The 12,243-nt window shown below is 66.2% G+C and overlaps 1 protein-coding gene across 1 annotated transcript in view; it reads left to right on the top strand.

Moving 5' to 3' along the window:
- Positions 1–6,254: 6,254 nt before the first annotated feature.
- The window catches only part of LOC136305431 (ryanodine receptor 1-like), a 59,185-nt gene continuing 53,196 nt past the window's right edge, over positions 6,255–12,243 (top strand). Inside the window, 7 exon segments of the mRNA XM_066208687.1 lie at positions 6,255–6,628; positions 8,772–8,891; positions 9,623–9,727; positions 10,205–10,225; positions 11,687–11,761; positions 11,882–11,960; positions 12,085–12,197. Of these exon segments, the coding sequence (XP_066064784.1) occupies positions 6,584–6,628; positions 8,772–8,891; positions 9,623–9,727; positions 10,205–10,225; positions 11,687–11,761; positions 11,882–11,960; positions 12,085–12,197 (558 nt within the window). The 5' untranslated portion in view covers positions 6,255–6,583.

Here is a 12,243-nt window from a genome sequence, read left to right as displayed (position 1 = left end):
AGATTTGGGGGCTCAGCACCAGCTGCGGCAGGTGGAATTTGGGGGTCCCCTCTGCGCGGAGCCCTCCCGGATCGCAGCGGGAGGAGATCCCCCCGATGCCGGGGATCTGGGGGTCCCCGGGGCAGAGCTCGACATCGGGGAACCGCATCCTCCCCACTTTGGGGGGCTCCGGCGAGGCCCCCCCGGGGGTGAAGCCCACCCTGGGCACCCACCGGCGGCGCCGGGGGTTCCCATCCCGGGGGGCTCCTCCTTCCTCAGGATTGCCCTTGGAGCCGTCCCTCCTCATCCTCGCGGAGGAGCCAGCCCCGAATTTGGGCAGTTTGACCCCAAAGCGGCGCCCGGGGGGCTCCGAGGTGCCCTCCAAGCCCGGCGGCACCAGCTCCAGCACCGGCACCTTGAGCGCCGGCGGCTCCGGAGCCCTGCGGGGCTCGGGGCGCTCCGGGGCCGGGCCCGGCAGGGCAAACCCCACGGCGGGGATGGGGATGGGGATCCGGGGCGGCCCCCGCGATTTCGGCCTGGCCCGGAGGGTCTCGGCGGGCTCCGGAGCCGTCCAGCCCAGGATCAGGCTCTCGGCGCTGCCGCCCCGTTTCGGGGGCGCTTTGGGGACCCCCCCGGGGCGGAGATCGGGGCTGGAGCCCCCGAATTTCGGCAGCGCCGCCGCCCCGATGCCGAAGCGCGGGGCGCGGAGCCGGGGGGAGCCCGGAGAGCCGCCGGTGCCGAAGCGGGGACCGTCCTGGATGTCGCCGAAGGGCGCCAGGGACAGTTTGGGGACCTTCAGCTTGGCGCCGGCGTCTCCCACCGCGCCCAGATCCAGCTCCACGCTGGGAACGGCGAGGCCGGGGGGCGACGCCGGCGGGGGGGCGCCGCCCTCGCGGAGCTTGGCCAGGGCCCGGCCGAGGCGCGGGAGGCGGAATTTGGGGGGCTTGGGGGCGATCTCCACGGCCGGAGCCTCCAGCTCCCGGCTGAGCTTCCGCAGCCCCTGGGCGAAGCTGGAGGCCGCCTGCGGGCCGGGGGGCTCCGGGCCGGCCAGGCCCAGCTCCGGGACCAGCTCCACGGCGGCGCTGGGGACGTCGATGGGGACGGAGGGGACGCGGAGGGCCGGGAATGCCCTTTCCCGGGCCGCCCCCCTCCTCATCTGCTCCGGCATCCCCCTTCGCCGGGCGGATCTGGGGTGGGCTCAGCCCCAGGGACCCCTTGGGAACCGCCACCTCCACGGCCGGGATGCGGGGCCCGGAGCCGGTCGGGGGCTCGCCGGGGGCCCGGGGCAGCTCGGGGGGCTCCGGCAGCGGCGTCCGGGCCGCGGCCGCTTCCCGCACCGTGATGCGGGCCCGCGGGGGCTCCGGGGGAGCTCCGGGAGCTCCGCGGGGCTTGGGCAGCTTGGGCAGCTTGGGGAGGGCCAGTTCCACCGACACCGGGGCGGCGGCGGGCGGGACCGGCACCGCGGGCGGCTTCTTGGAGGCCGCGGGCATCGGCACGGTCTGCGGGGGAAGGGGCGGTGTGGGAGCCGCGGGACGGGGACCCCCGACACCCCACACCCCGTCCCCTGTCCCTAGGGACCCCCAAACACCCCACGATCCATCCAGCACCCACGGGGACCCCCAAACACCCCACAACCCACCCCCTGTCCCTAGGGACCCCCAAACACCCCACGATCCATCCAGCACCCACGGGAACCCCCCAACCACCCCACAACCCGTCCCCTGTCCTAGGGACCCCCGACACCCCACAATCCATCCCGCACCCACAGGGACCCCCAACCACCCCCCATCCCATCACACATTTATAGGGACCACCCCCCATCCGTAGGGTCCCCAAACACCCCCAGATCCACAGGGACCCCCCCCTCCCCATCCATGCCCCCCGCCATTCCCCCGTCCCGCACCAGCCTGCCCACGCCGTCCCGCTGTCCCTCGGGGGTCGCGGGGGTCCCGGGGCTCCGCCGCCGCAGGTGAAGGGACACGCGACAGCCGGCCGCCCCCTCCAGCAGCCGCCCCACGGCCTCGGGGGACGCGCCCTCGAAGGAGACCCTGGCGCCCAGGACACGGTCACCTGCGGGGACACGCCGAGGGCGCGCCAGCGTCACCCCGAGTGTCACCACCCTGAGCGTCACACCCCGAAGGATCGCCCCGAATGTCACCCCCCAGCGCCACCCCTTCGGGTTCGGCACCTTCCCAGTGTCCCTCGATTGTCACCCCGCCCGTGCCACCCCCGGTGGGTCACCACCGGAGCCTCGCAGTGTCCCCCAGTGTCCCCCAGTGTCCCCACCTTGGCGCAGCCGCAGGGATTTGGGCGCTTCGGCCACGTAGAGCCCGTGGCTGTCGCGGGCCAGGGTGAGCCCCCTCCCCAGCTCGGAGCCCGAGCCCAGCTCCAGCAGCTCCTGCGAGGGGAGGGGACATTGTGGGGACACCCTCGGTGCCCCCTGCCCTGCCCCGGGTGCCCCCTCGGACCCCTCCTCACCTCCATGGCCTCTCTTCGGGGGGGTCTCGGGTGGGGGAACAAGCAGTGGCGGGGGGAGTTCGCTGGGTCCGGGTCCTGCAAAAGGGGCACAGAGACCCCCAACCCCCCGCACTGCAGCCCCCAATCCCCCCAAAGCCGAGCTGAAGCCCCTCCAAAGCTTCATTGCAGCCCCCCCAAGCCACTGCAGCTCCCCCGAGCCCCCAAACCTTCATCGCAGCCACTCCAAACGTTCATTGCACCCCCAAACCCACCACAGCCCCCCAAAATCCCCCCACTGCACCCCCAAATCCCATCGCAGCCCCCCAAAATCCCCCACCGCACCCCCAAATCCCACCACAGCCCCCCAAATCCCCCTACCGCACCCCCAAACCCCACCACAGCCCCCCAAAGTCCCCCCACTGCACCCCCAAACCCCACCACAGCCCCCCAAAATCCCCCCACTGCACCCCCAAATCCCATCGCAGCCCCCCAAAATCCCCCACCGCACCCCCAAATCCCACCACAGCCCCCCAAATCCCCCTACCGCACCCCCAAACCCCACCACAGCCCCCCAAAATCCCCCCACTGCACCCCCAAATCCCATCGCAGCCCCCCAAAATCCCCCTACCGCACCCCCAAATCCCATCGCAGCCCCCCAAAATCCCCCCACTGCACTCCCAAACCCCACCACAGCCCCCCAAAATCCCCCCACTGCACTCCCAAATCCCATCGCAGCCCCCCAAAATCTCCCCACTGCACCCCCAAATCCCATCGCAGCCCCCCAAAATCCCCCCACTGCACCCCCAAATCCCATCGCAGCCCCCCAAAGTCCCCCCACAGCACCCCCAAATCCCACCACAGCCCCCCAAATCCCCCTACCGCACCCCCAAATCCCATCGCAGCCCCCCAAAATCCCCCCACTGCACTCTCAAATCCCATCGCAGCCCCCCAAAGTCCCCCCACCGCACCCCCAAACCCCACCACAGCCCCCCCAGCCCCATTCCAGACCCCTTTTTTCCCCCCATCCCGCAGCCCGGCTTCCCCTCCGGCACCTTCCCGCTCCGCCGCTGCTCTGGCAGTGGACCGGTGTCCCCCCACACCCAGCACGGGGACCCCCCCCCTTTTTGGGATCCCCCCCCACGCACCCTCGGGACAAAGGGGGGTCCTTGTCCTGCCCCTCCCGCCCGCCGCTCCCGGGGAATTCCGGGAATTTGGGGGATTCAGCACAAAATCCCGTGGGATGCAGCCGGCCCCGAGGCTGGGCTGAAGGGCAGCGCAGGGGGAGGGAGGGGAAGAGGGTTTGGGGGGACCCCGGGACACCCCGAAACCCCCCCGGGACACTCATGACACCGCAGGGACCCCCACAGCACTGCAAGGCCCCCCAAACAACCCCTGGCACCCCCATAACACCACTGGGACTCCCTAAACAACCCCTGGGACCCCCTAAACGACCCCTGGGACACCCTAAACTGGGACCCCCTAAACAGCCCCTGGGACCCCCTAAACTACCCCAGGGACCCCCTAAACCACCCCTGGGACCCCCCAAACTACCCCTGGGACCCCCATAACACCACTGGGACTCCCTAAACAACCCCTGGGACCCCCTAAACCACCCCTGGGACCCCCTAAACTACCCCTGGGACCCCCTAAACAACCCCTGGGACCCCCTAAACCACCCCTGGGACCCCCTAAACTACCCCTGGGACCCCTAAATAACCCCTGGGACCCCCTAAACTACCCCTGAGACCCCCATAACACCACTGGGATCTCCTAAACCACTCCTGGGACCCCCATGACACTGCAGGGGTCCCCATAACCCCCCTGGGAACCCCTTAACAACCCCTGGGACCCCCTAAACAACCCCTGGGATCCCCCATAACACCCCTGGGACCCCCTAAACTACCCCAGGGCCCCCCTTAGCAACCCCTACGACTCCCAAAATCACCTCTGGGACCTCCCAAACCCCCCCCCGTGACCCCCATAATACTGCAGGGATCCCCTAAACAACACTTGGGGTCCCCCATAACACTCCAGGCACCTCTGGGAACCCCCAAATCACCTCTGGAACCCTCAGAGCACCTCTGGGACCCTTAAAACATCCCTAAGACCCCCTCCGTAACACCCCTGGGACCCCAAAACCATCCCTGGGACCCCCCCACAGCACCCCGCATCCCCCCCAGCACCCTTGGGACACGGGTGCGGTGAGGCTCTGTACTTACGGGATGTAAACGCAAAGGTGCTTGACAAATTCCAAGTAAAATTAAGTGGGTTTGGAAAAATCAGGAAGGAGAGGTGGAGGGAATTGTGAGGAGGAAAAAATGGCGGGAACGACGAGGGCACAAGTTGTTGGGGAATGAAGCATTTCGTGGTGTTAAATTGTGGGGGAAACTCCATTTCCCTGCAATTTACGGGGTTAAATTGACGGGAAACTCCCCCTTTTTTCATCAGTTTTAGGGTTTAGACTGGGGGAAGACCCTCTTTAGGCAGCATTTTAGGGCTCTAAATTGAGAGAGCATCTCCTTATGCCGTTATTTTCAGGTTTAAATGGAGGTGGGGAAGGGCAGGAGCCGTGAGGGGGAAAAGGGCGAAAATCATGAGGGGAGAAAAGGGCGGGAAACGTGAGGGGAAAAGGGTGGGAAACGTGAGGGGGAAAGAGAGGGAAACGTGAGGGGAAAAGGATGGGAATGTGAGGGGAAAAGGGTGGGAGTGTGAGGGGGAAAGAGAGGGAAACGTGAGGGGAAAAGGATGGGAATGTGACGGGGAAAGAGAGGGAAACGTGAGGGGAAAAGGGTGGGAATGTGTGGGGAGAAAACTGGGGGGAAACGTGAGGGGGGAAAAGGGCAGAAAACGTGAAGGGGAAAAGGCTGGAAATGTGAGGGGGAAAAAGCGGCAGGAAGCCTGAGGCAGGGGGAAAGGTGGGAAACGTGAGGGGAAAAGGGGAGGGCTGGGTTGCCTGAGGGGTTTTGGAGGGTCACCAAGGAGCCTGGGGGGATGCTGAGGGATCCCGGGGTGCAGTGAGGGGTTTGGGGTGCTCTGAGGGGTTTGGAATCTTCGTGCCGAGGAGCCCTGGGAGAGCCTGTGGAGAAACTCGGGGATGCTGCTCTGAGATCCTCACAACCTGGATTCTCGAGGTGAACCTGAGACACCCTCAAATTCCACCCCGAGGGGGCTCGGGGAGGTGGGATCACCCCTAAAATCCCTCCTCCGAAATAAAACCGGGCTCGACTGGGCTGAACTGTGGGGACCCCTCCTCTTAAAGGGCCTGAGGCGACCCCAGGGCCGCAGCCCCCAGTGTTGGGGAGGACCCCGCGGGGGGGTTGGGAAGGTCCGTGCCTCAGTTTCCCCCCAGGTGACACGGGGGGGGTCCGTGCCTCAGTTTCCCCCAGGTGACACGGGGGGTCCGTGCCTCAGTTTCCCCCCAGGTGACACGGGGGGTCCGTGCCTCAGTTTCCCCCCAGGTGACACGGGGGGGGTCCGTGCCTCAGTTTCCCCCCAGGTGACACGGGGGGGGGGTCCGTGCCTCAGTTTCTCCCCAGGTGACACGGGGGGGGTCCGTGTCTCAGTTCCCCCCAGGTGACACGGGGGGGGTCCGTGCCTCAGTTTCCCCCAGGTGACACGGGGGGTCCGTGCCTCAGTTTCCCCCCAGGTGACACGGGGGGGGGTCCGTGCCTCAGTTTCCCCCCAGGTGACACGGGGGGTCCGTGCCTCAGTTTCCCCCAGGTGACACGGGGGGGGTCCGTGCCTCAGTTTCCCAGCCCCCGCTCCCCTCCCCGGAGCCTCCCCCTCACGTCACGGGGGGAGGGACAGCAGGTGTCACCGGGAGCCGCCGCCACACCGGGGGGGGACAACGATCGGTGACACCCGCGGGGGGAGCACCCGAGGAAGGGGGGGACGGGACCCCCCAGAGCCCGCCTGGGACCCCCGACCACCACCCGGGACACCCCAAAAAACCCCCCCGGGATCTCCCAAACCTTCCACCGGGACACCCCAAAACCCCCCCGGGACCCCCCTGAGCACCCTCGGGGCTCCCTTGCCTCCATTCGGGGACCCCCAAACCACAGCCGGGAGCCCCGAAACCTCCCCGGGGACCCCCCAAAGCCCCCCAGGAGCCCCCAAAAGCCCCGCCGGGGGTCCCGAGGCTGCGGCGATGGCTGAGGGGGAAGGCGAGGACGATGTGCAGTTCCTGCGCACGGTGAGTGCGGGGACTGGGAGGGAACTGGGAGCACTGGGAGGGCACTGGGGGGGAAAGGCTGAGAACCTGGGGGGCACGGGGCGGGGGAACTGGGAGAACTGGGGAGGTGGGAGTGGGAAAATTGGGAGGGAAGGTGGGAGAATTGCGGGGGAGGGGATGCTGGGAGATAATGCGCGATAAAGTGGGAAAACCTGGGAGAGGAGGACTGGGGATACTGGAGGAGTTCGGCTGGAAACTGGGAGATACTGGGATGGGAAACTGGGAGAAGTGGGAAAAACCGAGAGAGGAGAACCGGGGATACTGGGAGGGGATACTGGGGGGGCGTGGAAGGGAAACTGGGGTGACTGGGAGAAGATACTGGGGGAACTGGGGACACTGGGGGGGATACTGGGAGATACTGGGATGACCTGGGAGGAGCACCGGGAAGGGAGGGGGGTCACCCCTCCCCTCCCCCCACCTGTCCCGGGCTCCCAAAAAAGTAACACGGGGGGGGGGAGGGGGAGCAGCTGCTGGGGGGGGAGGGGCGACACCGGATTCCCCCCGGGGGGGGGGGATGGGGGGGTCGGGGGAGGGGCGTCCCAGTTGCTCTGTCCCAGTTTCTCCCAGTTTGGCCTCAAAATGAGACCGGGGTGGGGGGGTGGGAATTGAGGGGAGGGGGCGAAGGGGTGACCTTGGCGCGGGGGTGGGGGGAGGTCGTGGGAAATGCTGAGCTCAGCAGGTTTGGGGGGGAGGGGATTTTGGGAGGGGGAAACTGAGTCACGGAGCAGCCCCTCCCCCCCTCCCTCATGGCATCCCCGGCCCGCGGGTGGAATCCGCCCCTCCCCCCCCAATCCGGGGGGGTCCCGAGTGACGGGAGCAGGTGGGGGAGGGGGAACGGGGAGGGGCAGCCCTTGGGGGGGGGACGGGGGCACCCAGGGGGGTCCTGACCCCCCTTAATTGGGTTTGGGGGGCACCTAAAGGGTCCTGACCCCCCTTAATTGGGTCTGGGGGGCACCCAGGGGGGTCCTGACCCCCCTTAATTGGGTTTAGGGGGCACCCAGGGGGGTCCTGACCCCCCTTAATTTGGTTTGGGGGGCACCCAGGGGGGTCCTGACCCCCCTTAATTGGGTTTGGGGGGCACCCAGGGGGGTCCTGACCCCCCTTAATTGGGTTGGGGGGGCACCCAGGGGGGTCCTGACCCCCCTTAATTGGGTTTGGGGGGCACCCAGGGGGTCCTGACCCCCCTAATTGGGTTTGGGGGGGCACCTAAAGGGTCCTGACCCCCCTTAATTGGGTTTGGGGGGCACTCAAGGGGTCCTGACCCCCCCCCCCCAATTGGGTTTGGGGGGCACCTAAAGGGTCCTGACGCCCCTAATTGGGTCTGGGGGGCACCCAGGGGGGTCCTGACCCCCCTAATTGAGTCTGGGGGGCACCTAAAGGGTCCTGACCCCCCCCAATTGGTTTGGGGGGCACCCAGGGGGGTCCTGACCCCCCCTTAATTGGGTTTGGGGGGCACCCAGGGGGTCCTGACCCCCCCTAATTGGGTCTGGGGGGCACCTAAAGGGTCCTGACCCCCCTTAATTGGGTTTGGGGGGCACCCAGGGGGTCTTGACCCCCCTTAATTGGGTCTGGGGGGCACCTAAAGGGTCTTGACGCCCCCTAATAGGGTTGGGGGGGCACCCAAGGGGGTCCTGACCCCCTTAATTGGGTCTGGGGGGCACCTAAAGGGTCCTGACCCCCCTTAATTGGGTTTGGGGGGGCACCTAAAGGGTCCTGACCCCCCTTAATTGGGTTTGGGGGGCACCCAGGGGGGTCCTGACCCCCCCCCAATAGGCTTTGAGGGGCACCCAAAGGGTCGTGACCCCTCCCTGATAAGGTTTGGGGGGCACCCAGAGTGTCCTGACCCCCCCAATTGGGTTTGGGGGGTACCACGGGGGGGCTTCTGGGGGCTTTGGGGTTGTGGCAGATATTTTGGGGGCTCTGGGCGATATTTTGGTGTTCTGGGCGTATTTTGGGGTTCTGGGGGCTATTTTGGGGTTCTGGGGCTATTTTTGGGTTCTGGGGGATATTTTGGGATTCTGGGGGGATATTTTGGGGTTCTGGGGGCTATTTTGGGATTCTGGGGGCTATTTTGGGGCGCTGACCCCCCGGTTTTGCCCCCCAGGACGACGAGGTGGTCCTGCAGTGCACCACGACGCTGCTGAAGGAGCAGCTCAAGCTCTGCCTGTCGGTCGAGGGCTTCGGGAACCGCCTCTGCTCCCTGGAGCCCACCTCCAACGCGCAGGTGAGACCCGCCCCCGGATTTGGGGAGACCCCCGGGACTTTGGGGACACCCCCGGAATTCCGGGAAGGGCTGGGGAGGCTGAGGGACCCCGGGAGACCCCCGGGTCTGGGGGGTTTTGGGGGGGCTGAGGGATCCCCCATAACAGTCCAGAGATCCCCGTAACACCCCTGGGAGCCCCCCAGGGCGTGGCGAGGGGTCTGTGCCTCAGTTTCCCCTTCTAGGACCCTGCAGGTGACACAGGGAGGGGTCTGTGCCTCAGTTTCCCCTTCTAGGACCCTGCAGGTGACACAGGGAGGGGTCTGTGCCTCAGTTTCCCCTTCTAGGACCCTGCAGGTGACATGGGGAGGGGTCTGTGCCTCAGTTTCCCCTTCTAGGACCCTGCAGGTGACACGGGGAGGGGTCCGTGCCTCAGTTTCCCCTTCTAGGTGACACGGGGAGGGGTCTGTGCCTCAGTTTCCCCTTCTAGGACCCTGCAGGTGACACGGGGAGGGGTCTGTGCCTCAGTTTCCCCTTCTAGGACCCTGCAGGTGACACGGGGAGGGGTCCGTGCCTCAGTTTCCCCTTCCAGGTGACACGGGGAGGGGTCCGTGCCTCAGTTTCCCCTTCCAGGTGACAAAGGCCACACAGCCCGAGATGGGGGCGGGGGCCGGGGGATTCCCCTGAGTTCCGGCGTGCCCCCAAAGGTGGGGAGGGGTCCCCCATGACCTCTGACCCCCCCGGTGTCCCCCCAGAATGTCCCCCCGGACCTGGCCGTGTGCTGCTTCGTGCTGGAGCAGTCGCTGTCGGTGCGGGCGCTGCAGGAGATGTTGGCCAACAGCTCCGACATCGGCAGCGAGGTGGGTCTGGGGTCCCCGCCGCCTTTTGGGGGGGCTCCGCAGATTTGGGGGGGCCCTCGAGGGGCTTGGGGGGGCGCCAGAGGGGGTTTGAGGTCCTTCAGAGGGGATTTGGGGGGCCCGGGGAAGGTTTTGGGGTTCCTGGGGGAATTTTCGGCGTCCTTAGGGGAGTTTTTTGGGTCTCTGGAGGATTTTTTGGGGGGTCCCTGGGGGGTTTGGGGCGCTCTCCGGTGTTTTTGGGGTTCCTGGGGGAGTTTTTGGGGGTCCTTAGGGGGTTTTTAGGTTGCTGGGGGAGTTTTTTTGGGGGGATCCCCGGTGTTTTTGGGGTTCCTGGGGGAGTTTTTGGGGTTCCTGGGGGAATTTTTTGGGTCTCTGGAGGAATTTTTGGGGTCCCTGGGGGGGTTTGGGGGGACCCCCGGTGTTTTTGGGGGGGTCGCAGCCCCCCGTGACCCCCCCTCTTCTCTCCCCCCGCCCACCCAGGGGGTCGATCTGGATAAGTGGGTAGGTGCCACTGTGGTGCAGTGACCCCCCCCGAACCCCCAAATCCTCATCCTCACCTTCATCACTTCCTCTTCCTCATCCTCCTCACCAACCCACTCCCACGCCCCCCAAAATTTTGGGGGGCTCTGCCCACCCCGCACCCCCCCTGCATGGACCCAGGAGTCCGGGTGTGCCCCCCACCCCACATTCCCATCCATCCACAGCCCCCCAAAATCCGCATGGACCCCAAAAGTGTGAGGGGGGGGCGGGAGGAGCATGGGGGGACCCCCGATGAGGAGAGCCCGAAATCGGGGACCCCAATTTTGGGGGGAAACCTCAATGTTGGGGGGCCCCCAAAATGGGAGACCCTCGATATGAAGGGGATCCCAAAACTGGGACCCCCCCCCCCAAATTTCAATGGGGTGACCCTGAAATTTGGGACCCCAATTTTGGGGGGAAACCTCAATATTGGGGGGACCCCCAAAAGGGAGACCCTCGATATTAAGATCCCAAAACTGGGACCCCCCCAAATTTGTGGGCACTGGGATGGGCTGACCCTAAAGTCGGGGATCCCGACACGGGGTGACCCTGACACGATGGGGGGGACCCCAAAATCAGAGGATCCCTCAGGATGGGGGGATTCCACCATGAGGGGAACCCCAAAACAAGGGGGGTCCAAGGCACGGTGCACCCCGAAACAAAGGGAGGTGCAACGCACGGGAGACCCCAACACGGGGAGACCCCAAAACTAGGGAGACCCCAACACAGGGGGACCCCAAAACAAGGGAGACCCCAACATGGGGAGACCCCAAAACAAGGGAGACCCCAAAACAAGGGGGTGACCCCAAAACTAGGGAGACCCCAACACGGGGAGACCCCAAAACAAGGGAGACCCCAAGACGGGAGGACCCCAAAACAAGAGGGACCCCAACACGAGGAGACCCCAAGACGGGGGGACCCCAAAACAAGAGGGACCCCAACATGGGGAGACCCCAAAACAAGGGAGACCCCAAGACGGGAGGACCCCAAAACAAGTGAGACCCCAAAACAAGGGGGACCACAAAACAAGGGGGACCCCAAAACAAGTGAGACCCCAAAACAAGGGAGGGACCCCAACACGAGGAGACCCCAACACAGGGGGACCCCAAGACGGGGAGACCCCAAAACAAGGGGGGGACCTCAAAACAAGGGAGACCCCAACATGGGGAGACCCCAAAACAAGGGGGACCACAAAACAAGAGGGGACCCCAAAACAAGGGGGACCCCAACACGAGGAGACCCCAAGACGGGGAGACCCCAAAACAAGGGGGGGACCCCAACATGGGGAGACCCCAAAACAAGGGGCCAGCGATGCACACGGGGCTGTGTCTGAGACATGGAGCCCCGCCGGGTTTTTTTCTGGCCTTCAAGGGGTTTTTGGGGGTACAGGAGGGGTCAGGGCATTTTGGGGTCCCCTCCTTGACCCCGCCTGTGCCCCCCAAGTCCTCTCAGGGCGGGGGTCACCGGACGCTGCTCTACGGCCACGCCATCCTGCTGAGACACTCGCACAGCGGCATGGTGAGTTCCGGCGGCTTCGGGGGGGCTTTGGGGGGCCGTGAGGGTTTTGTGGGGTCTGTAGGGGTTGGGGGGGGCTCAGGGAGTTTTTGGGGACCCCCCAATAACAGCGTGTCCCCGCAGTACCTGTGCTGCCTGACCACCTCCCGCTCGGTCACCGACAAACTGGCCTTTGACGTGGGGCTGCAGAAAGACGCCACGGGTAAAAACCGGGGAGGGGGGAACCCCGAGGTGCCTGGGGGTCCCCCCGGCTCGGGGGTGCTGTTTTGGGGGGGGGTGTCCCGGTGGGTTTTTGGGGGGGTGCTGATTTGGGGGGTGTCCCCCAGGCGAGGCGTGCTGGTGGACGATGCACCCGGCGTCCAAGCAGCGCTCCGAGGGAGAGAAGGTGCGGGTGGGCGACGACCTGATCCTGGTCAGCGTGTCCTCAGAGAGATACCTGGTACGGGGGGACACCTGGGGACACCTGGGGACACGGGGGGGACACC

The sequence above is a fragment of the Chamaea fasciata genome, unplaced genomic scaffold (assembly GCF_029207755.1).
Source record: "Chamaea fasciata isolate MVZ Bird 193981 ecotype frontalis unplaced genomic scaffold, bChaFas1.0.hap1 SCAF_404, whole genome shotgun sequence".
Classification (NCBI taxonomy): Eukaryota; Metazoa; Chordata; class Aves; order Passeriformes; family Sylviidae; genus Chamaea; species Chamaea fasciata.
Note: the sequence above shows the minus strand (reverse complement) of the source record. Positions and strands in the feature narration are given on the sequence as shown.